A 25,403-nucleotide genomic window follows, 5' to 3' on the forward strand; every position below is an offset into this window, starting at 1 on the left:
ACTTCAGAACACTGCAAGGAAACGATACATCAGATGGACTTAAATCCATCCTTCAGTGAGATGAAGGCAGTAGCAAGTGTAGGTGTATAAACCCTTACTAGGAGAGTTATGGGAAACTAAGGCAGTACCTGTGATTTTGTATTGCCATACCACAGACTGTTCCACTGATAATGAGGTGTCTCCCCTACTGAACTCCAGGGAATTAAGAAGAGATTTCACCTTCTACAATGCAAATTATTTCCATATCTACTTAACTTCCCCCGCCCCCCCCCCCCCCTTTTTTTCTTTCTTTTTTTCTCTTACTTAAAACTTCATAGAAGCATATAATCATAAAACCATTTAGGTTGGAAAAGAACTTCAATACAATTGAGTCCCGCTATTAAACCAGGACTGCCAAGTCCATCACTAAACCATGTCCCTAAGTGCCACATCTACAAGTCTTTTAAACACCTCCAGGGATGGTGACTCAAACACTTCCCTGGGCAGCCTGTTCCACTGCTTGGCAACCCTTTCAGGGAAGTAATTTTTCCTAATGTCCAATCTAAGCCTCCCCTGGCACATCTTGAGGCCACTTCGTGTGGTCCTATCACTCATTCCTTGGGAGAAGACACCTACCTCCACCTGCTTACAACTTATTGATAAAGATAATAAAAAAACCTGACCCAAATACTGAGCCCTGGGTGCTACCACTTGTGACTGGCCTCCAACTGGATTTACTCCATTCACCACCCCTCTTTGGACCCAGTCATCTAGCCATTTTTTTACCCAGCAAAAAGTACACGGGTCCCAAGCCACAAGCAGCCAGTTCCTCCAGGAGAATGCTATGCGAAACAGTGTCAAAAGCTTTACTAAATTTCTGAATATATTCTTTTGATTGGAAAGCTCTGTCACACTACATTCATTTGTAATATACAGAAAATTACTTTTGGAGCCAGATGGGATAAAGTGTGCCTTCAGGAAAATCTTAAATATAAAGGGGCTTCATAAGGCTGTTTTATGGACACACACAAACTATCAAAGTTCATAGTTTTTCACACATGGGATTCTGCCTTGATCTCTTCTTTCATATTAAAATGAAAGTTAACCAACAGAAATTACTTCCCCATAGCGAGTGGGGTTTCCTGGCAGTCATAGACTACTGTTGAAAGCAGCAGTTACTGCTAGGGACAGCAGCTGTATCGTGACAGTGCTGTGCTCAATTTTATCATTTTTACTTCATCATGTTTCTTGTTTTCACACTTCTAAAGGTGTCTTTCTATGCCAGCTACTTTCATAATAAAAGCCTGACTGTGATCAAGATGTTGAAGCTATTTCTTTATGAATTGCTCACACTGGGCATAGCCTGACATTTGATGCATTTTAGAGGTTGCACCAGAACCAAGAGAATACATTGTAGGACCCAGCTTCCTATTTCATTTCCTCTATGTGACAGGAGAAGACAAATGAGGGAAATGTGGCAAAAAAAGAATACTCAGGAGGAAAGACATCCTCACCAACAAATGCTGAATTCAGACAAACACCCTTATCCCAAAGAAACTCACAAATTACAAATTTAAAAACTTTAAAGTACAGAAGCTAAAAAGCTTCTCTTTGCCCTTATTGCTTAACATATTTGTTCCTTACAGTTTTTAGATAGTGAGAGAAAGCAAGAATAATTTTTAAAATTGCTGCTATTAACCACACAGAACTCAACACATTTTCTGTCATACAAGAAGGCATATCCTCATGTGGATTAAAAACATTAAGAAAAGATAGCAGGCTGAGGTTCGCAATGCTACACAGAAAACATTACCCACCAGGTCATTATATAAAAAGCATAGTCCAGAAATACCTGGGGCATACTTTCCTAAAAAAGCAAACACATCATTTTGGTCCACAATCACAAGCAATATAAAAGACAGACACTGGAATGTGTGCTAAGTACTACGCAAAACTCCACAAGTTCTGCAATTTATCACAATAACAACAACATATGCTTTATACAGTAACAAGAAAGTGACTTTACCTAACATCTGTAACATTTTTATTACACTTTTGTCCGATAATCCATCTGTGATCCTCCTAATGCTCGAAATACTGTAGTATTCTATCACATAATGCTTTACAAATTTGCCTTTTAAAATTTATTTATAACTCAGGAAGAATACTCAAAGTCTCATTTAGAAAAAAAGTTCTATGAAACAAAAATGAAGGAGAAGAAGCCGGTAAGTTTTCTGGCTAGAATTTACAGAGTTTAAAAAAAATCAGAAAAAAAAAAAAAAAACTGTAACAAAAGTAAATAAAACATTTATTTCAAATAGCTATATTTCATACATACATATTATATGTGTATGCATACATATATATAATACACCTGCACACTCTTAAACTGGTAAGAAATTAGTTTAAAAACTGAGGTCAATTACACTGTAAAAACAGAATCCACATAATAAATTTTGATTAAAAGACTGACTGTAAATTTACCCCTGCACTTTCCTCCTTATGTTACCCAGTTGTGTTTCCATGGTTACTCAATTTCAGAAATCACCGAGTCTTACTGGAACATGAATAATGAACATACTTCTTTATCAATACATTTTATGCAAAGATCAACTGGGCAGGATTTCTGAGTAGTACAAAGTAATTTTCCCTTTTTAATTATTTTTTAATTCTTATTTAAGTACTACATTAGGCATACATATAAACAAAGCAAACAAGTGAAATAAAATGTAAAAAAAAAATAATTAAAGTTGAGTTTTAACTTTAATTCTGTTTCCAAATTTGAATAATAACTTTCTCAATTTCTTTCAAAGGTATGTCTGTCTTTATTAAAGATGGTTTTGTCAGTTTCTAGTGCTGACATTAGATAGGGAAAGGAGAGGGAGAGAGAAGTGTTTTATGTTTGATAGAAGCATGGCTTTGCAGTTTACAGAAAGTAATCCAAGCAAGTATTCTTGTCTGAAACTTCATTCTAAAGGCAATTTATTATTTTCATTCCACTGCTAAACAGATCACAATAAAAGTAGATTTGTTCAACTTAGCTGAAATCTGAGTGTTGTAGGATGCACACAGATAACAAGCTACCTGTAAATTTGGCTTGTCATGATACAGATGGATGGAGAGAATCTTTCTTTTTCAGAGATACCATTTTCAAAGCACTACACATTTTAAAAATTCCTTCCATTCTGAAGGGTTAGTACAGATAAAGAAAGAGGGCAAGACTACAGAATCACTGCTTTAAGTAGCTAAAAGACTCAGGTTAATTGCTTCCTCCTTTTCTTTCCTAAGAGCATAACCTATATGAGTGTATTTATTTATACATTATTTTGCAAGCACAAAAAATGCCTTTTTAAGTCTAGTCTTTCAATGAAAGCCACCTACATTTTCCTTTAAAGGGACAGGCTTATTTACAACTGCAGTTATTGCAATTCATGTATTATTCCCTCGCCATGGTTACAAAAATAGGTAAATAAGAAGAAGACTATTGATACCTGACTAGAGAAAAATAAATGAAGAAAAATGTATTTTTTGCAGTAATATGCCAACAACAGAAATACTGGAAAAAAATGGGCCAAATGACATACCACTATTTTATATATATATATATATATATATATATGTGTGTGTATATATATGTGTGTGTATATATATGTGTATATATATATGTGTGTGTATATATATGTGTGTGTATATATATGTGTATATATATATGTATATATATATGTATATGTATATGTGTGTGTATATGTGTATATATATGTGTGTATATATGTGTGTATATATGTATATATGTATATATATACACACACACACACCGGGTCTTCTGATGTACGCTTTCTCTCAAAGGTACTCTTTACTATATCTTTCATATTTACCATGGTAACATTTAAGTACTAAAATAACTTGTCAGTAGTTTAGCTATAGTTAGAAAAAAGTGGTGGTTGAATATTAGAATCATGGAGTCACAGAATGGTTTAGGTTGGAAGGGACCTTTGAAAACCATCTTGTCCAACTCCACTGTCAAAGCCCCATCTGACCTGGCCTGGAACACTTCCAGGGATGGGGAACCCACAGCTTCTCTGGGCAACCCGTTCCAGTGTCTCACTACCCTCATCACAAAGAATTTCTCCCTTAGGTCCAGTCTAAACTTACCCTCTTTCAGTTTCAAAGTTTAAAACCATTGCCCCTTGTCCTGTCACTACAGGCCCTTTATTATAAGCCCTTTGAAGCACTGAAAGGCCGCAATAAGGTCTCCTTAGAGCCTTCTTTTCTCCAGGCTGAACAATGCCAACTCAGACTGTCTTCACAGGGGAGGTGTCCCACCACTCTTGACAATTTTCATGGCTTTCCTCTGGACCTGCTGTAAGAGGTCCACATCTTTTTTGTGCTGTGGGCCTCAGGGATAGATGCAGTACTCGGGAAGGATCTCATCAGAGAAGAGCAGAATGGGTGAATTACCACCCTCGACTTGCTGGCCACCCTTCTTTTGATGCATCCCAGGATACCATTGGCTTTCTGGGCTGCACATTGCTGACTTATTTCCAATTTTGTATCTATCAGTATCCTTATGTACTTCACTATATGGCTGCTTTCCATCTATTCATCTCCTGACTGTATGGATATTGGGAATTGTCCAAACCCAGGTGCAGGACCTTGTACCTGGCCTTGCTGAACTTCATGGTTCACATGGGTCCACTCCTCAAGTCTGTCAAGGTTCCTCTGGATGGCATCCTTTCCCTCAAGCAAATCAACTGTATCATTCGGCTTGGTGTCATCTGCAAACCTGCTGTAGGTGCACTCCATTCCATTGTCTATGTCACTGATAAAGATATGAAATAATATTGGTCCCAGTATGGACTCTCAAGGGACACCACTCATTTCTGGTTTCCCTTTGGACACTGAGTCACTGACTATAACTCTTTGGACATGGCTATTCAGCCAGTTCCTTATCCATCTAAGAGTCAACAAAACCCACATATCTCTAATTCAGCAGCAAGAATGTTGTGGGGGATCATATCAAAGGTCTTACAGAAGTCCATGTAGATGAGATCCATGCCTCTTCCCTTTTCCACTGATGCAGTCACCACATTTTAGAAGACCACTAGATTAGCCAGGCACGATTTGCCCTTGATGAAGCCATGCTGGCTGTCTCTGATCACCTCCCTGTCTTCCACAGGTTTCAACAAGTGATCCAGGAGATTGTGCTCCATCATCTTATCAGGCATGGAAAGTGAGACTGACTGGTCAGTAGACCCCAGGGTCTTCCTTTTTACTCTTTTTAAAAAGAGATGTGGTGCTTCTTTAACCCAGTAAATTTTTCCAGTTACTGGGGATTTTGTCTGACCACCACAACTTTTGAAATGTGATTAAGAGTGGCTTGGCAACTACATCAGCCATTTCCCTCAGGACCCTGAGATGCAGCTCATGGGGTCCCATGGACTTATGTATGTTGGTCTAAAAGCAGCCAGTTGTTCAAGGTGCTCTCAAAACCTGATCTCCTACTATGGGAAGGACTTAATTCCCCCAGTCCCTGCCCTGAGGTTCAGGGACTTGAGAGATGTGGAAAAAGAGATTACCATTGAAAATCGATGCAAAAAAGCCCCTAAAAAAACAACCAACCAAAACACCGAATGATCCTCCATTCTATCTAATGTCTACAAAATAACCATACATATTATTCACCCTGTTAAGAAAATCAGAATTGGTATCTTTTCAGCTGCACAAGTAGCTACATGACACAAATAAAACTACCAAGAAAGTACACAAAATCTCAGCTCCAAGCATTCCAAATAGCCCAATAAATAAAGATCCAGTCTGCTAACTCAATTCCGAATAAACTTTTATCACCTCCCTACCACCATATTCAATTTGCAGCGCTTACTTATTCTCATTCTAGTCCACAAAACTTCTAATATATTTGCATAAAAAATGTAACATATTCATACAGGCTCAAAATACCACTGAAGGAAATGTGTTGGGATTTTATCAACCTGAATCTGCCTCAAGGGTCAAGCATATGTCCATTTATGTAAGACAAAAATCAGTTCTTACAGAAAGCAGAAATAGCTGACTGGATCAAAAGTCAATTGATACTTCAAGGACTGAGGAGACTTTTTGTTTGGTTGGGTTGTTGTTTTTTTTCTGGGTTGGTTTTTTTGTGGGTGTTTTGTTTTTTGGCTTTTTTTTTTTTTTTTCACTTCTCTTGTCAATGCTTGGTTTTCATTTCAATAAAAAAGCCACTTGAAATTATATTTCATAGTTCTCTTCAGAGATGTCAGGGCTGGAAACTGTTAATAAATCAGGATGCTCAGTCTTCAGCAGAATGTTACTTAAGTGTGACAAGGGAGACTCAGCATCTTCCAAGGCAGCACTACACTTTAGAGAGATGTATCTCCAAGACCCTTCTGGATAACTTCTTTCAGCACTATCAGCTGAGAAACTGTATTGACAAATGAAATTAAGACTCTACTGTACTCTATGTAGATTCTTATGTGTCATGAGGCTCCCATCAGTGTGGTGGCTAAACCACAGTGCCACTGTCACCTCCAGTGGCACAGAAAATAACATCCATCACATGCAATGCACTGTCCCAACTGCCTACGAACATGCATTAGGAACAAGGGAAAGAAAAGGAAAGATGACAAATCACTTACCACAGTTATTGGACAAAATCAGTTCTGCCCCACTGAAGAGGCCGTTAGTGCCCCGGTGCCATCGGCGGGGCTGGGGGCGGCCTCTGTGAGGCGCGGCCGGGGCTGCCTTGGGCCGGGCACGGCCGGTTCCAGCCGGCTCCAGCCCACCTGCCATAGGGCTCCACAGGCCTGTGTGGCAGCGCATCTGGGAAATTTATTTAAGCAAGGCAAAACCGCCAGAGACCGGTGAAGAGGGTGGGAAAAAAAAACCATGAGAAACAGCCCTGCAGACAGCAAGGCCAGAGAAAAGGGGGAGGAGGAGGCGCTCCACCGGCTGGAGCAGATATCCCCCTGCCGCCCCTGGAAAGGACCGTGGTGAAGCAGATTGCCCCTCTGCAGCCCAGTGAGAGCACAGTGGTGGAGCACATATCCACACTGCCGCCCATGAAGAAGCCCCATCCCAGAGCAGGTGGGTATTTCCTGAAGACACTGTGGCCCTTGCAGAGCCCATGTTGGCACAGGTTTATCCTGAAGGACTGCAGACTATGGGAAGGAACCACGCTGGAGCAGGGGCAAAGTGTGAAGAAGGAATTTGAATTTTAGCTTTCAGCTTCTGATTCAAAGAAGGTATACATTTTTCTTTAGAAAATACCATGCTGCACGTGACTTCAAAACATAATTAAAAAGCAACAACTTCAAAACTTTTATTAAACAACAAAAAAACCAGCACATAAAGAAAAACACATTAGATCTCTAAGTAAATTATTTGGCCAGCTGCCCTATACTGTTTTTTTTTACATGAAGGGAAAGCTGTAAGGAATTAAGAGGCTTTTGTGAAATAAACTTGGTGGAAGGAGCTCATAGCACAGGAGAAGAAAGTAAGAGTCATCAGCAAGTTCAACATGCTAGGAAGGAATAAGAATTTTGCTTCCACACTAGTAATTGATTAGACAAGGGTAAGTACATTAAAACTACTTAGTGGAAGATGCAATAAGGTCAGCTACAATTCCATCAGGGTCCAAATAGGAGTAAATTCCAAGAAACTAGTCGCTTACCACAACCTTCAAGCGGTCCCTCTAGGAAAATCACATAAAATATTTCATGTTAAGGAAAAAAAAAAACAAAAAAACAAAAATCACTTCCATGTAATAAATAGTCTTATAGGAAGAATAAGGCTAAAATCAAGAGGCTGGGCCCCAGGACTTTTTTCAAAGTGGTCTCGATATTTTAAAAGATCTGAGGGCCAAGATGTTGACGACAGCTTCATTTTTCTATTAACTCCTTCTTTGGTTTACTTTGCTTATCATAATTTCTATTTTAAATTACTAAAAGGGAGCTAGCAACACATTTTATTCATTAGAGGGAAAGTTTGCCAAGAGGAGATATTTCTACAGCATAGTTATTGAAATATTAAGCCAGGACGACTATTAAACCAAACAACTAAGTCTACAAATGACGAAGAAAAATAATATGTTTTTTGCATAGACTCATATTTAAATGTCAGTGACACCATGACGTTCCAAGTCCCATTATAAGTCTATCCTTCTTCAAAATGCTTTGGAAGTATCACTTCTCTGCATCTGTTTTTCTTCCCGTATGTCTAAGACACCTGCAAGTACCAGTTTGGACATTTTGCTTCCTCCATTATGTCCAGAGAATGAGTCTATCAATGACAAGCCCTAAATATAAAACAGTGAGCAACCAAAATGTCCATCCTTTTGGGAAAGCAATTCTATTTAATTTGGTTTTTTACAGTAAAAATGGCGGGGTGGGGGTGGGGTGGGAGCAGATAATAAGATAATAATTAGATGGGAAAAGACAGGAAATAATTCCAAACCCATGCATTTAAAAAATATCTCAGCATAGTTCAATAATGAGCAGAAAATTACATATGTTAAATATGAGAAAGCATTGGCTTTAACATTGTTGATTCAGAGTTTTAAGGGTTAATTCATCCCAAGTGTTAATACAGCCTCATCTACAAGAGATGAAACAGTGTATCAGCAAGGACTTTTGATACAATTACAGTCTTTGGTACTTACCCACCTCAGTCTGTAACTCAGCCGGAGGCTAGTAGAAATAAATAATGCTTTAAATAGTAAATTGAAAATCACTGATTTTTAAAAGATAAGTTTCTCTCCATGTTATTACTCTTATGAATTATTAAAACCGCCATAACACACACTTTTGTTATATTATTGCTTACTATAGGTTTTTGCATTATAAATTCATCTTGAATAGTAAGACCTACCTGATAATTTTCTTATTATTTTATATCAGCTTTTCATTTTACCCATTAGATGCTAGCCAATTTCTGCAGGTAAAATTTTAAGGCAAACGAAAAGATACTCCTCAATTATAACTAATTTTCTAATCCTTTGATACACAGAAACTCCTTACTCTGATTCAAGGTGACAGTGTACCTTCACAGTTCCACTAACTGTCATGATTCCAAACAGCTCCTGGTCTGCTCCGCAAGAAAACAGACCTAGGTGAGACTGCAGACTACAAGTTTCTGTATTCTCACTGGTATTTGATGTACTTATTAACAAGACACATGAGAGGCTACTCCTCATGTCAACTGGTGGAACTTAGCTAATAAAAACAACGTGTAAGACAGCCAAGAATAGCCCTGTTTTCAGTAATAATTAAAGTTATTGATACTTCACCCTGATATCATTTTATCCAAATATGACATCTTTTCTTGCAGATAAATCCCAGTATTTCATGACAAGTATGACAGGTACATATATAACCCATCTAAAACCAATGCACATTTGTAGTGGTCTATTTTAAACACCAGAGCTTGTGCTTTGTTTATTATAACATGCATGTTTGCATCAAAAAACAAGGTTACTGACACAAAATGTTTTTGAAACATATGAATTTGGCTTTTTTTACTCAAAATGAGCAGCATTAGTATTTACAAGTCAGTATGAAATCTTACTATTTTCACTTGCTTTAACATCTGCCTGGGCCCCAAGAAAAATACTCAGCTATGTTAAATAGCTCTCTAATAAAAGCAGGTTTTTCTCATTAACAGTCAATTTCTTCTCACTGACTTTGAGACAAAGTTCTAAGTAAAACGTCCTAATTATTAGAATTATGGAAAGATAACTTCCATTTATGAAAATTAAATAATTTAGTAACTTGTATATAGTTAATAGTTAATGAAGCATAATAAATATTACACTAATTACACTGTAAGTCCATAGAAGATAATATGCCAAAGCAATTCACAGCCATCATTTGCTACAAGGACAAGGCTAAATTTTCACAACGGTAGTCAACTCTCCAACCAGATATGAGGGATTAATTCTTAGTATTATTGTTATTGCTAGTGAGAGTTATTTTTTTTACAAAGTCTTATTTTTTTATAATACACAGCAATATTTTAGACACCCTCTAAATAGCTAGCAGTATGAAAGAAAAACTGGAAGACTAATGAAATTTATGATAAAAATTTATGAAAAAATCACATCAAAAGATCTGTTTATAGAAGATGAGGAACAAAATGAGTATTTTGCAGAAAACATGTATTGGACAGCCCTTAATTTTCCTTTCAGTCTTATGAAGAAACTAAGCCACTGTCAACTGAAATAATACCATGTTTTCTCAGTGTTGGTCATTATTTTATATACAGCAGGAACCATCACATCTCTACCTACAAATTAGGTACTTCAGTGTGAACCCAAACACTAAAAGCTTTTCTTCCCCTTCTCTCCCTTCCTCAAAGCCAGTAAGAATCAAGTCTTTACTGTCAGCCTAGATTCACAGTGATGTTTTGCCACTTAAGGAAGCAGGTCCCTCATCTTTGCTTTCTGCCAAAGGACATCCTGCACCAGGTAGGAAACCAAATACTCATGCCAACTCCAAGACATTACGTTCCTGCCAGTGCAGAAACTGGATCTTTGTTCTATGTGAGCAGGCAGAAGCCATGTCATCCAAGAACCTACACCCTTCCTACTGGTAAAAGGACACCATGCACTCTGGCAGCATCACAGCAGCCCTTGCTGTCTCCAAAAGGACCAGCTGCAGCCCAGTCCCAGCAGCTGAGGAGATGCAGATGCCAGCCTGCAAGTGACAGGTCTACAGCGGCCCAAGAGCAACGAGTAGGAGCTGTCATGAATCAAAGGAAACAGACTCCAGCAGTGCTCAGAGTAATCAAAATGGGCAGTTCCTCGCCGGTGAAACGTAACTGTTCATGGGGCTGAATTCATGAAAGCCTTACAATTTTAATAAAGTTGGCACATGCTTCAAGTCCTGATCTGGGACATGTCACTTCTCTTCTGACTCAGGTTATGAGACCGATAATGTAGCTCACATTAGTATACTGATCTTCCTCCATGTGCATGGTATCAATTTAGTCATATAATAATAGAAAGAATCAAATAGCCTTCTCTTTTGCTATAGATAATTACACATCAAGCAACATGAATCTTTAAGAGGTATCCTTACACGGTAAGGTTTTCAGACTGTATGAAACTTAGGAAAAAAAATGCAAGAAAATGTTTTATTAAGAAGACAATGACTAAAGAAAGACTTAGGAATATGCTTAATGTTTAAATATGTAAAAATATATATATGTATATAAATATATTATTTTATGCATTAGCGTTTCTGCCTATTTTTATTAATTGTGTTTTATATTATTTATTTATGTTTATGTAATTTATCATAATGATAATTTATAGGTTCATACATATACGTGATTTTTCAGTGAATGTGTGTCTATTCCAAAAAAAAAGCATCCTCTTTACAGAACTCTAACATCTTATTAGAAGTTTCTATTGCATATTTTTTTTACAAAAATAGTTATTGAAGTTTCCTTGTCTTCCCAAATGTTCTGTTTTTATAGTGTTATACTGGAAGATATCTTGTCAGGAATTATTATGCAAAATCTTCCTTTGAATCATCCAGTGGCAGAATGAGCATCATTCCTTTGGTAATCACTTTCACCAATTTACAAAGGAACCGTACTACAGCATCAAGTTAATAAAATAACAAAATCCATGCCAAATTAATTATGGCCACATCTTGAAAGATACATAACTACTTGCACACATACACATATATTGATACATATATTTATACAGACTAAATTATGTGTACTTCCTTCTAATACACCAAGTCAGTCAGGACTATATCTCTAAATACTTAGAGAGAACTTTGCCTCAGATTGTACTCACTGTTTCTTAAACCATCCAGACAAGCAGAAAACTCAGGAATTTCCTTGATGTTCACTGAAATTTTTGTACAAGCTCTAGAATCCCCCTAAATCAAATGGGACTTTGGTCCAACAAATGTATTCTATTATTGCCTATGAGCACTAAAATTGTGCTTTAATTACATTCCACTGATGTCTACGACTCAAAAAGCCACTGCTGTGTCTGAGGGACAAGTTTTGTAGTCAGAACCCAAAGAATCTACTGAATTCAAGGAAGATTTTGAGCAGAATATTTGTGCTCCTGTTTGTTTCCTTCTTTTCTCTCTGGGGGCAGGGGGAGAAGAATAAAATGGCTGAAACTGTTAAAATAAGTAAATCCTAGACAAATGGTTTTCCTAATACTATGGCTGCCTTCACGCATGGTAGTCATTGGCTCATAGGAGCAGACTGTGAATCTGTGAATCTACACAGACTGACATATTTTCTTTAGCACTGAAAATCTGGTGGATGTAGCAGATCCATGATAGGATGTAGTCAGGAATTGTTTACCATCCCAGGCTCAGAGAATACAAGGTCTACACAAGGAAATACTTTTACTTGTCACATTCAAGAAAAACATCCAGTCATAACACAACTAGGGAGACAGCCAGAGTAGGCTGTGCTCCAGCTTATTTCCCTGGCATCTCCTTTACAGGAGTAGTAGCAGTGAAGGAGGAGTAGCATTGGCTTACTGTATCTCTATAGCCACTAGAGAAGTTAAAATAGGGGACTATCCTGCATTTATCATCTCTTCTGCATGGGAGATGGTCAAATGGGGACTTTCATTCTCACCACTAATCTTGTGATGAACTCACTGAAACGGACGGATTTCCCAAATGTCTTATATGACACACTCCAGTTTTCTTTAGCAGTGCAGAAATGAACACTTTGGAATGGAAAATGATAGCCATCTTTTGCAGATTTGCAGTGGTAACCTCCTGAGCTAGAAAATATGAATGCCACATTCCTGGCAGTGGACTATGAAGTCAGGCCGACTCTGCCAGAAAGGAAGAAAGGAAGTCAAGTAGCTAAAAAAAAGTCTGGTTTCAAAATCATGAGCCTGAAAATGACTTGTTTAGTTCCTGCAGTCACTGGACCATGTCCAGAAGAAAATAGATAGCTGTTTACAGTAATGCAACAACTCTTGAAAGCCTTTCTAAGACTGTCTTCTTTCCTCTTGATCAAAACTCTTGTTATGGTCTGCCCCTTTCCATGAGGATACTTATTCTTTTAGTAATGCTGCCAACAGTTACAAGATGTTCCATTCTTGGCTCTACAGCAAATATATTCATTTATTAATCAAAGGGAACAGTCTCCTTGGCGCTCTGCTTTTCAGATCTACTGATATTTGAACCAAAAAGATAAGGAGGGGAAAAAAATTCATAGGAAGCTGTCAGAAGCCAGAAAGTAAGGGGCCATAAAAATGTTCAATAGGTTGCACTAATATTCTGAAAGTTTCCTGTTTGATGCATGTGGATATGGCTTCCTCAGACTGAATTCCCTTTGATCTCTAAAAAAAAAAAAATGACTCAAAGAATATTACTTCTTCTGATGCAGAAATGTCAGGAGGAGTAGGAGACGGAGAAGGAGTAAAACTGACTCATCTTGAGAGTCAGATTCAGCAACCTCTAGATATATTATCCATCAAGAAAACTCTAATAAAAAATATGAACAATAGATTGTGTCACATGGGTGATGAACAAGGAATCTGAACTAGCTAGATGCAGGGTCACTAAAAGTACCAGTCTATTGTACTAAAAGAGGACATTTTCATGTGATTAGAGATGATGCAGTTATTATAGCTTTCCATCTCTTGTAGTTAGATGAGCAGGTAAGATTACAGTAGTTTCAATACAAGAAAAGCAGAAAAGGAAGCTATTGAAGATGATCATCTATATTCCCAAAGAAAGGAGGGAAACAAGCAGCGGGGCCGGGGGGGGGGGTGGGGGTGGGGTGGGGTGGGTGAGGGGGGGGGGGGGGCGGGGAGGAGGAATGCAGGAAGTTTACTAGTTAAAAAAAAAAAAAAAACAACCAACATAAAAGATGAAGAAGAAGGAGAAAAAAGAAATACACTATTCTGACCACCTGCTGCTGTAGACTGAGACCAAACATCAATCACCAACCAACAGCAAAGCCTAAGAAAATTTCAATGTCTGTTGGCCATACCACACCACAACAGGACTCTGTCCCCTGTAACAGTGCTGCAGAGAGAATCAGAAGGATAATAATCACATTTAAAGTAATTAAAAAACCAACGGTCTTGGAGATCTGTAATTACCAAACATTTGCCTAAGATCAGGGCACAGTCTATTTGCAAACTATATGATGCCCCATAGCTTCATATTCAATTAGAGCACACTACTACAACAGAAACACAACGGAGCTTTGAAAACCTACTGGGTCCTCTGACCAAGAACATTTGTGTAATATGGCCAACAGGTTGGAGGGAAGGGATGCCATTCAGAGGGACCTTGACAGGCTTGAGAGGTGGGTCCATGAGAACCTCAAGTAGGTTGGGGCAATCATAAGCTGGGCAGAAAATGGATTGAGAGCAGCACTGACTTCGGGGTGTTGGTCGACAAGAAAGTCAACATGGCCCAACAACATGCACCTGCAGCCCAGAAAGCCAACTGTATCTTGGGCTACATCAAAAGAAGTGTGGCTGACACATTAAGGGAGGTGATTCTCCCCCTCTACTCTAATCTCATGAGACCCCACCTGGAGTTCTGTCTTCAGATCTGTGGCACCCAACATAAGAAAAAATGGACATTTTACAGCAGGTCCAGATGAGGGCCATGAATATTATCAAAGGGCTGGAACACCTTCCCTATGTAGACAGTCTGAGAGAATTGGTGTTGTTCAGCCTGGAGAAGAGAAGGTTCAATGTGGACCTTATTGCAGCTTTTCAATAATTGAAAGGGGGTTATAATAAAGGTGGAGACTTTTTACAAGGGTATGTAGCGAGAGGACAAGGGGTAATGGCTTTAAACTGAAAGTGGATAGATCTAAATTAGGTATTAGGAATAACATCTTCACTGTGAGGCTGGTGAGGCACCGGAACAAGTTGCCCACATTAATTATGGATGCCCCATCCTCCGAAGTGTTTAAGGCCAGTTCAGATGGGGTTTTGATCAACCTGGTCTAGTGGAAGGTGTCCTAGTCCACTGCAAGGGGGTTGGAACTAGATGATCTTCAAGATCCCTTTGAATCTAAAATGAATCTATTTTCCTATGATTCTGTGATATTACAAGAATACTTCGCTTTTCTGGGCCCAGGAGACGTGTTCATTGAAAGCAAGCTAAAAAGCAGCTAAACCAGGAAGAGGCTGGTGTACATGGGTTTTTTAAACCCAAGAGCACTGAGGGAGCTGGTAGAGGAGCTTGCCAATCCACTCTCCATAATTTATACACAGTCCTGGCAAACTGGAGAGGTCCCAGAAGACTGGAGGCTAGCCAATGTGATGCCCACCTACAAAAAGGGCAGGAAGGAGGATCTGGGGAACTACAGGCCTGTCAGCCTGACCTCCATGCCGGGGAAGGGTATGGAGCAGATCACCTTGAGTGCCATCATGTGGCATGTGCGGGACAACTGGGGGATCAGGCCCAGCCTGCATGGGGTTATGAAAGGCAGGTCCTGCTTGACAAACCTGATCTCCTTCTACAACCAGGTGACCCACCTAGCGGATGAGGCAAAGGCTGCGTTGTCTTCCTGGACCTTAGTGTAAGCCCTTGGCACCATCCCCCATAGCATTCTTCTGGAGAAACTGGCTGCTCATGGCTGAGCAGCTGAGGGAAATGGGCTCATGTAGTCTGGAGCAGAGGAGACTTGGGGGAGGTCTTAGTGCTCTCTACCTGGTCAGGAGGCCGTAGGCAGGTGGGAGTAGGCCTCTTCTCCAAGATAACTTGCGACAGGACAAAAGGAAACAGCCTCAACTTATGCCAGGGGAGGTTTAGATTGGATTTTAAGAAAAGTATTTTCACTGAAAGGGTGGTGAAGCATTGGTCAGGTTGCCCAGGGAAGTGATGGAATCACACTTAGCAGCATGGCTTAGTGGTGGATTTGGCAGTCCAGGTTTAAGTTGGACATGGTGATCTCAAAGGTCTTTTCCAACCTAAACGATCCTACGATTCTATGAATACCAAAAATCACGTTTGCTGGTTTGCAGTAGGCAAAAGCTACAAGTACTTTTATCTGATTACTCGTATCCAGAAGGACACATTGAAGTCAATAGTAATCTCTCTGAAGGACGTGGAGACTCATAATTATGAGTGTGTCTCTCTTCTCCCTCTGCTTCTTCTAGGACTCTCTTCATCCCATACTCCTCTTCCATACCCCTTAGAGCTATTTAACTACTTAACATGAACCAGCCACAGCTGCACATTATCCACATCAGCCAACCCACCGCCCCTGAAGCCAGCCCACAGCTGTATATTATCAATGATAATTAACCTGCCTTCATTCCTCTATAATTCCTCCACAGAGCAATATGGTGTTTAGGGGGTCACAGGGCTGCAGAGGTCTAGAGGGAGGGATAAGTCTATAAGGGAAAGGATGACAGAGAAATAAGACTTTAGAAGGGCCCGCTGTTTCTATTGTGTAGGAAATATGTAGGAATAAGTTGTTACTTGACTGCTCATATCCAGACTGTTTTACCATTTTAGAGTGTTTCCATTTTGCCACACCATGGCACAAAGGCTTTGTCGTTTAAAAGGTGGTAGTAAAGTATCATCACTGAAAGAAATGCAGTCACTTCTAAATTTATATTGAGCTCCATTCAGTGATTGTTCTGGTTGCAGTTATGCATGCTTTCTGCTAATTTACTGCAAAATATTCTAAGTAAGTTTGACAGAAAGATGTTCTCCAAATCTTTCATGCAGAAAGCAAGCTGGAAATTTTATAGTAGATTAGATTTTTCTAACTTTTTACAGAATGAAATAATATATTTAAACTAGTCTTTCCTGCCTTTTTTATGTATGTTATGCATAAATGTCTACATCCAAGAGATGGTGAAAAATAAACAGCAGTTTTGGTCATGTAACTTAAGCAATTCTAAAGCGTTAACCCTTACAACATAATAAAATGGGACTTTGTGTTTTTAGTTGCCTTTCCTGTTCTTCAGCAGAATATAACAGAACCCACTGTGGCAGACTCTAGTTAAAACGGTAAGAGGAAAGTTCTTGCACTGAAGAACTTCAAGTATGACTAGGGAAAAGATTTAAGGATTGGCAGAGCAGGAATGTTAATAATCTCATTTTACAGCTGAGGGGACTGTGTTATAATTGGTTGCAGGAAATTTGTCAAGTTTTTATTCATTGTTTTTGGAATAACATCTTGGTTTTTCCATACTGAGAGCTTTCCCTCTGTCTGAGCTATTTCTTTAAAGCGTGCCTGTCGTCATATATTATGGGTCTGGGACAGTTGCCTGTGATTATATGATTACTCATGAATGCTCTGCTAATGGTATTTTTCCTGAAGAAAAATATTGACTCATTTGTTTTGAACTCCTACTCCACCCACATGTGGTAGTGTAGAATTATGTACATTTTTTTAAAATGAGAAAAGTAAAGTTCTACCAAGTGTAATAACATTTATTTAAATGTTGGTATCTCTTATTTCAGCTTGTTCTGAATGATTGTTACAGAAGTCCTGTAGCAGCACATGTGAAGATCTAGGGTTTTATTTTGGATCATTTATGAATGATAAAAATATTTTCCTTTAAGAAATTGTAACACAACAGAGTACTGCCAGTAGAAGACCTTTTAGTTCTAATGAAACAAACCCAGTCTTCCTTCCATTTATCAAATCTAGATTTACTGTGTTTATTAACATTTAAAGCTTTACATTTTGCATTTTAATTGCTGTGGCTTTAAAAAATACCTAGACTTACAAAATTTGTATTTGTTTAAAATCAAGACTGGCAAAAGTAAGGAAAAATTTCTGTTAATTTTGGCCTATTCCAGCATACTTCATTCAGGTGAAATTTCTATGCTTTTCCTTGATAAGAACAGCAATTCACACTAGGTACATTAAACATATCCCAGCTGCTGTAAAGAACCCCTTCATCTGTTTCAGACTCCCTATGAAAAAGGACTGTATATTGCATTGAATTTAAAGCATTGCCTTGTAAAAAAAAAGGCATATAAGATTTAAAAATGCTTCATTGCACATACACACACACACACACAAATACACAGGAGAATACCATTGTAAGGATTTCAGCAAAAGAAAATGGTGTTTCAGTGAAAAACTAGCAAATCAATGAAAAACAGTTGTTTTAAGCCACCGCGTTTGAGAAGTCGAAAATATTTTGAAGTTGAATTGCAGACTTTTTCAGAGCATTGACTATGTATATAATACAGGAATAGTGATGCTTTGTTTAAGGATAAAATTTTGGCATATAAACCTCTTCCATTTAACTCTTACATAGTTTAAAAGTTCACTTTTATCCTAGGAAATGTCTTTCTGATATATAGCATTAGTGTCTGAAGGGAATTAGCAGGTATGAATCACACCAGGTGATAGAGGTATGATGGAGAAGATTGAAACAGTGCTTAGGGTTCTTAATTAGGAAGAATCTAGAGGCTATAAATTAGTGCCAAAAGAGGTAATTAAACTACTTTGTTTTAATTTGATCACATGCATAATTAGTTTTAGGAGGCAAACTTAGTGTGAAGATTAGAAGGAAAAGATACTTGTTTGTGAGATACAATAAAGATATCTTTAAATATTCAAAGACAAAATTTTTCCTGTTGTTATTAAAAGCTTCTGTTTCTTATCCATTATTTTTTTTTCTTTTCTGTTTCTTTTTTATATATGTACTATCTTTGCTTTATTTCTTCATGAGGAGTGCTATAAAGAATTTGGAATCAGAGACACATAGGGAATAATGCCTCCTAGAATCGTAGGATCGTTTAGGTTGGAAAAGACCTTTGAGATCACCATGTCCAACTTAAACCTGGACTGCCAAGTCCACCGCTAAGCCATGCTGCTAAGTGTGATTCCATCACTTCCCTGGGCAACCTGACCAATGCTTCACCACCCTTTCAGTGAAAATACTTTTCTTAAAATCCAATCTAAACCTCCCCTGGCATAAGTTGAGGCTGTTTCCTTTTGTCCTGTCGCAAGTTATCTTGGAGAAGAGGCCTACTCCCACCTGCCTACGGCCTCCTGACCAGGTAGAGAGCACTAAGACCTCCCCCAAGTCTCCTCTGCTCCAGACTACATGAGCCCATTTCCCTCAGCTGCTCAGCCATGAGCAGCCAGTTTCTCCAGAAGAATGCTATGGGGGATGGTGCCAAGGGCTTACACTAAGGTCCAGGAAGACAACGCAGCCTTTGCCTCATCCGCTAGGTGGGTCACCTGGTTGTAGAAGGAGATCAGGTTTGTCAAGCAGGACCTGCCTTTCATAACCCCATGCAGGCTGGGCCTGATCCCCCAGTTGTCCCGCACATGCCACATGATGGCACTCACGGTGATCTGCTCCATACCCTTCCCCGGCATGGAGGTCAGGCTGACAGGCCTGTAGTTCCCCAGATCCTCCTTCCTGCCCTTTTTGTAGGTGGGCGTCACATTGGCTAGCCTTCAGTCTTCTGGGACCTCTCCAGTTTGCCAGGACTGGTGATGAATGTTCTTAGTAGTTCCTAGTAGTGTGTCCTGGTTTTGACTGGGACAGTTAAATTTCTTCCTAGTAGGCAGCACAGTGCTGTGTGTCTGATTTAGTATGAGACTAACGTTGATAACACGCTGATGTTTTAGTTGTTCCTCAGTAGTGCTTACTCTAAATCAGTGACTTTTCAAGTTTCCCATGCTATGCCAATGGGCAAGTGCACAAAAAATTAGTAGGGGGCAGAACCAGGACAGCTGACCAGAACTATCCAAAGGGATATTCAGACCATAAAACGTCATGCTTAGTATATAAGCTGGACAAAGTTGGCTGGGAACTGCTGATCACTCCTTGGGGACTAGCTGGGCATTGGTCAGTAGTTGGTGAGCAATTGTATTGTGCATTTTCTTGGGTTTGGGTTTTTTTAGTTTTTTCTCCTTCAATTTTTTACCTCTCTCTCCCTCTCCTCTTCATTATAGTTGTTGGTTTTGTTGTTATTATTTTTTTTTTTTCAACCATTAAACTTTTTTTATCTCATTCCACATGTTTTACCTTCTTACGGTTCTCCTCCACATCCCACCGGGCGGGGAGGGGCAGGGAGTGAGCAAGCAACTACGTGGTACTTAGTTGCTGGCTGGGGTTAAACCAGGACATAGTGTCACAGGCTCTGCCCTGAGCTGAGAGCCCAGCGCTCAGGGCTGGCCTGGCCTGGTTTCAGTGCCTGCCTTAGGGCCACCTGCCTATTCCCCCCCTTGCCTGGGCACGCCTCCATGGAAGGGTCTGGCAAACACAGTTTCTTAGTTGCTGTTTAAGAAACAAGAGCCCATGGAGGGAGCTGAGCATGGGGAGGGGGTCACCTCACCCCCCAGCTGGGAGCAGCCAGAAGGCAGCAGCATAGGGAGCACACTGAAATAACAAGCAGTAGGCTCCACTGCTGAGGAGGAAGGAGTTCAACAAACATTGAAATCTTCCCAGCAAAGATAAGCATCCTGCAGTCTCCCCATTATCCCTCCTACCACCCCTCTGCCTCGGGAGAACTGACAGCATTGACCCAGAGGGGGGCTGGAAAGGTGAGCACAGCACCTGAGAAAAAGGAAGAAATTAGCAACTTCTCCTGCATAACAAGTTTAAGAGTAATTTCATTTAGAAGAATTTTCTGTATTAATTTAGACCTGTTTTTCTGAACCTGCTTGCTGTCCTCTGATTAGATTGCTAATATTTTAAATACACCAGTAGTAAATTCTCGGGTCCATGTATGGTATGTTACCTTTTGCCAATAATATTTTGAGTGTAACATGTCATATAGTTATTTTTGGTACAACAGGAAAAAATATCAGATTAAATAATTACCATTTATAATTAACATAGGAAATATTTATGGGGGGAAAAAAAAAAAAAAAAAAAAAAAACCAACCAAAGAAACCCCAACCCTCTGGGTTAAGCTTTATCACAAGATACTGCTTAGATGAAAATAAAAAGGAAAGCCAAAGTTAGAATCACATCAGCCGTAGTAACAAACTTTTACAAGGCTATGCAAGCAGTGCAAAATGTAACAAAATTATTTTGGAAATCTTTAAATGAATCTATGCTCTCAGCAAAGCGTTAATTTACTGTGAGCACAGAAGTACTTTTAATTTAATCTTGAGGGAGCAATGTTCTGTATTTGACAGTGAGAGAGAAGAAATGGCCAAAAATCCTCAGATTTCTGGCAAAATTAACCAAACCTCACATTCATAAGAAATTACTGTAGTCATGCCCCTAACACCATATCTATTGTGCAGAATTTACTGTACTGCATTGACCACAACTGTATGGAACTACCAGATGTATTAATTCTAATTTAGAACATATAAATCAAAAGTGACAGAAAGACCTGTGTATGTTTTATTGGTCTGTATACACTGAAGATGTGAGTACACATAAATAATAAAGAACTAGCTTTGCTGTTAGACACTCAATTCTTGAATCATACTAAAAATTAAAGGAATACTGTGGATGAAAATGTGAAATTACACGTCTGCATAAGAGTAATGTGCAGTATGACACTGACAGGAAAACAATTGAGTTGTCAATTCCAGTAGGTCATAGTTAATTTAGCAAAAAGGTGTTTTTGTCATTCAGCGGAGTATACTAACTTTCCCTCCGTTCTGCTTTTTAGTAACTTTAAATATTAATCTTTGGACTAGCTAATTTAACTACTTGTCTGTCATTGAAGTAGTTATAAAAGTTTCTATCACAATAGGTTTATTTTCATGCTGTCTAAGATATGTACTGTGTTTGTTTGAATGAATGAAGATAACTATCTAATATGTATAAACTTTGGAATGTAAGTATTAAGATTTCTATTAACTAAAAGCACTAATCAATAGGAAAACACACAGTGATGAATAGTCTCTATGTGTCCCGCCTACTCACAGGTACGAATTCTTCAAACTCTCATCAGAACCAGTCCCTGGGCAACCTCTATATTTATGCAATGATTGATATGTTTCATATGAACACTGAAGGATCAGGGACCGAAGCTGATTTCAGTCTTTTCAAAGGATGATTGAATTGCTAGTCTGAGATCTAGTGACCCTTATACAGGCTTCTTCAGTTTCAAAAATGCCCGAATCCCTGGTTCCACTGGGGTTCAGCTTTGACAGATGTAAGAGGTGTCTTTAGGGGTTTAGTCACTCCTTCACAGGCTGAGAAGTGTGAATAGCAAGTTGCTCTATGCTAGTGTGCAGAAAGACAGAAACCCTTCCTCTAGAAGCTACCTGAAGGTCTGCTCATATACCTTAGATAAGTGCTCCAGTGCAGGCATTAAAAAAAAAAAGATAGATGCTTGACAGCCTACACCTAGTATTCTCTTTTGGTCACCTCTGCTGAGGCTTGATAAATTTATACAGCATCTTAGTCACTTTTATCATGGACCCTATAGAAATCCCAGTAAATCTAGCTTGCATAAACTATCTGACACCTTCTCTGTAGATGCTAAAGCGACTAAAGGGGGTCTTGTCCTTCATCCTGATTCACTTTCTTGCTGTTCCCAGATTTTCTTCAATTTGCCAAAATATATCTGATATTCAGGATAGGATTAAATTTATCAGTTAAGCTGACCAAATTCAGGTTTGTATTTTAAAACAGTTTCATAAAAATAGACAGCTACACATCAACACTTGAGATGTCTTACTCTGTGAGCAGAATGGAAACCTCTACAGAAGAATAGTAAGAGTAAAGCTAAGAGCAAAATGTCCATAAATGAGAACACCAAACACAATGCCTGAAGTCTTTATTCCCTTTTGAGCTGTGAATGAGAAGGAGTACCAGGAGTTCAGCTGAGATACTCTTCCCCAGATCCTGACTTGGTGTCAGACTCCCCTTTCTATCTAGTGCACCTAACTCTGCACATCTCACCTAAATCGTTCCACTTCCACAGAAGTAAGGGAACATTTCACTTCTACAGACATTAATTACCGATAGAAAAGAAGGATGAAAGAGGTCTCCAAATACTTTGTTTCAACATAACTTTTACAACTGTTTTTTTCCCTCTTGAATCTTGCTCTATAAATAACTCCAGTTACTACACAGAAATGCCAGTAGCAGATGTCCAAAACTTGCAGGTTTCAGTTTTGGAGAAAGATTTCAAAATGGCAAAGAAAAACTAACAACAAAATGAAGGCAATAATTTCACTCCTGTGCACGTTGGCAAAGATAGGTGGTATAGCATGTCAGCACTCGATCCACATATCTTCAAACTTGAGAAGATGCACTGGTAAAAGTTCATATAAATCTCCTTTCTGATAATTATAATGGAAGCACTAGAATATTTCTTTATTGAACCTAAACGCTCAAGCCTCTAGAAACTACAATTCCCATTAAAAAATAGGACCTAATACCAGTCTCAAATTAAGTTTTTGTTATTTTGTTACTCAAATTAAGTAAAAAGTTGACAAATTTCTACAAAAATAAATCTGCTACTTCTTGTGTCCTTTGTGAAATGCATTTTGGCAAAAAAAAAAAAGAGCAAAAACAGTAGGAAAACAAACCTGAAAAATCTTCCAGGCTTTCTTAGATCCTTGGCATAAGCAGTAGACAAAATTTACTGTTGTGAAACTTCAATGGTATCTTATTATTGCCTCCCACTGCTATACATATTTACTTGTCTATTTTTTTCTGAGCAAGGTGGGAAATACAAACATCTATTTCCATATGAAAAGACTCATGATATACAATTCTTCTTTTTATGTCTATGCAAAGAACTAAAGACTTCTAAAAGGGAAATTTAACATGGAGAGAGAGAATGCCTTCTAATAAAAAAAATACTGCTTTTTTTTAAAACACCAAAGGCCTTCAAGAAGTTTTCCATGATGGCCCAGTTAATTTCTCTACTTCTTACTAACCAAACAAAGAAATTAATGTAAAGGGTTTGCTATTTTTCATAGCATCTTTCCAGCCATTTTCGTTTGCTTTCCTAAATTCCACTTCTTTCAATAAAATCTCAAGAAAATTAATTTTCCAGTCTCAAATTGGGAACAGAACCTTCTAGTTATATCAGCTGCTTCTGAAACAGATATTATGCTGCATAAAATGATATGTGAAAATTAAAAATTAAATCAAAACTTTAGACAGGGAATCCTGAACTTCTTATGGAGCACTTCCTAAAACTTTCAGTATTGTCTCTATTTTCTATTGTTTTTTATTTTTTTTGTGATTTCTTTTTGTAATATGAACTGCCCTCATACCAGCAATATAAAAAAAAAACTCTTTTACGTGCATGTCAAACTGTGTGTTAGCAAAGCATAGATATAATAAGCTATTGAATATTCTTACAAGCCCTCAGGAATGTATTCTGACTTTAGAAATACATGTTTTATTTGGGCAATGTAATGTCTATGCAATTAAGATAAATTAGATAATTGTGTGCTTATAACATATCACATCAAAATTTTAATTGTAGATATCACATAGCCCAATAATAAGTTCCTACTCCAAATGGAGCATACTAACAGATATATCAGAAGGTTCCCAAAAACTCTGTAGTAGTTCAGTCATGTGAACAGAAATACTGCAGCTCTTTATTGGTTTCACACTGTGAAAGCCACTAACTTTCAATTTTGTGATGTTATTCAACACAACTTGATCAGCTATTTTATGCCACTGTGCGTAACAACAACAAAAGATATAAGACAAGTAATAAAATAAGAATTTGTTAAAGTCAACTGCCTTGTCCTATTATAGAGATGATAGGCTGAGAAGAAAAGGCAGTAAGTTAGATTCAGAATTGTCAGGCTCTATTAAGAGAAAGTCATTTTGCTCTGATTATGCCAATGAGAGCAAAAGAAAGAAAGAATTAGAGAAGACAGCATGTTTTCGAGTACTTTAAAAAATACATAGTTATATAAAGAAAAAGAGTCAAAGAATAAATGTTACATCTAAATGATAGTCTCTACGGAAACCTTACTCTTTTATCAAACAAAAATTCACTTTCTTAATTCATTCACTTTTAGCTCCTTTGGTGTGACCCTAAGGATATGTTCCATGCTACTGACACATGCTTTGCTTTCTTTTTACTAATGTATACTAATTTCTGGTATTTCAGATACAAATTTATGTCTTTTTAGCAAAGAAAAAAAAAAGTTAGAATAATCCCATGGCATAATCTCTATGAGTTTTCCATGTTTTGAACTTCCTGCTATTGATTAGTATTTTTTAATATTTAAAATATAACTATTATATATATATAATTTTAAATATATTTTTTTTTCAATTCTGTATTGGCTTTAGATATGCACTAAAATAAAATATATATGAAATATAATTACCAACTCCTTTGACTGCATTTTTGCAAATCTTAAAAAAACATCTGGAAAACACACAGGGCACTCTATTTTGGTCTTGTTTTTCAATTCATAAACTACCCCAACATTCAACTGGCAAAAAAATTTTAGCAAGACTCTGGTGTTTTATTTAAAACTGTTTAATACCAGTCTTCACCACT

General features: G+C 38.1%; 1 protein-coding gene across 6 annotated transcripts in view; it reads right to left on the reverse strand.

Moving 5' to 3' along the window:
- Positions 1-25,403, reverse strand: part of TAFA5 (TAFA chemokine like family member 5) — a 522,400-nt gene that overhangs the window by 322,002 nt on the left and 174,995 nt on the right. Inside the window, exon 2 of one of the 6 annotated variants that reach the window (XM_080394107.1) lies at positions 7,667-7,687. The exons of the other annotated variants lie outside the window; for them this stretch is intronic. Coding sequence (XP_080250233.1) covers positions 7,667-7,687 — 21 coding nt within the window. The remainder of the gene's footprint in view (positions 1-7,666; positions 7,688-25,403) is intronic. 6 annotated transcript variants of the gene reach the window in all.

This window comes from Falco punctatus, assembly GCF_963210335.1.
Source record: "Falco punctatus genome assembly, chromosome: 6".
In the NCBI taxonomy this organism is placed as follows: domain Eukaryota; kingdom Metazoa; phylum Chordata; class Aves; order Falconiformes; family Falconidae; genus Falco; species Falco punctatus.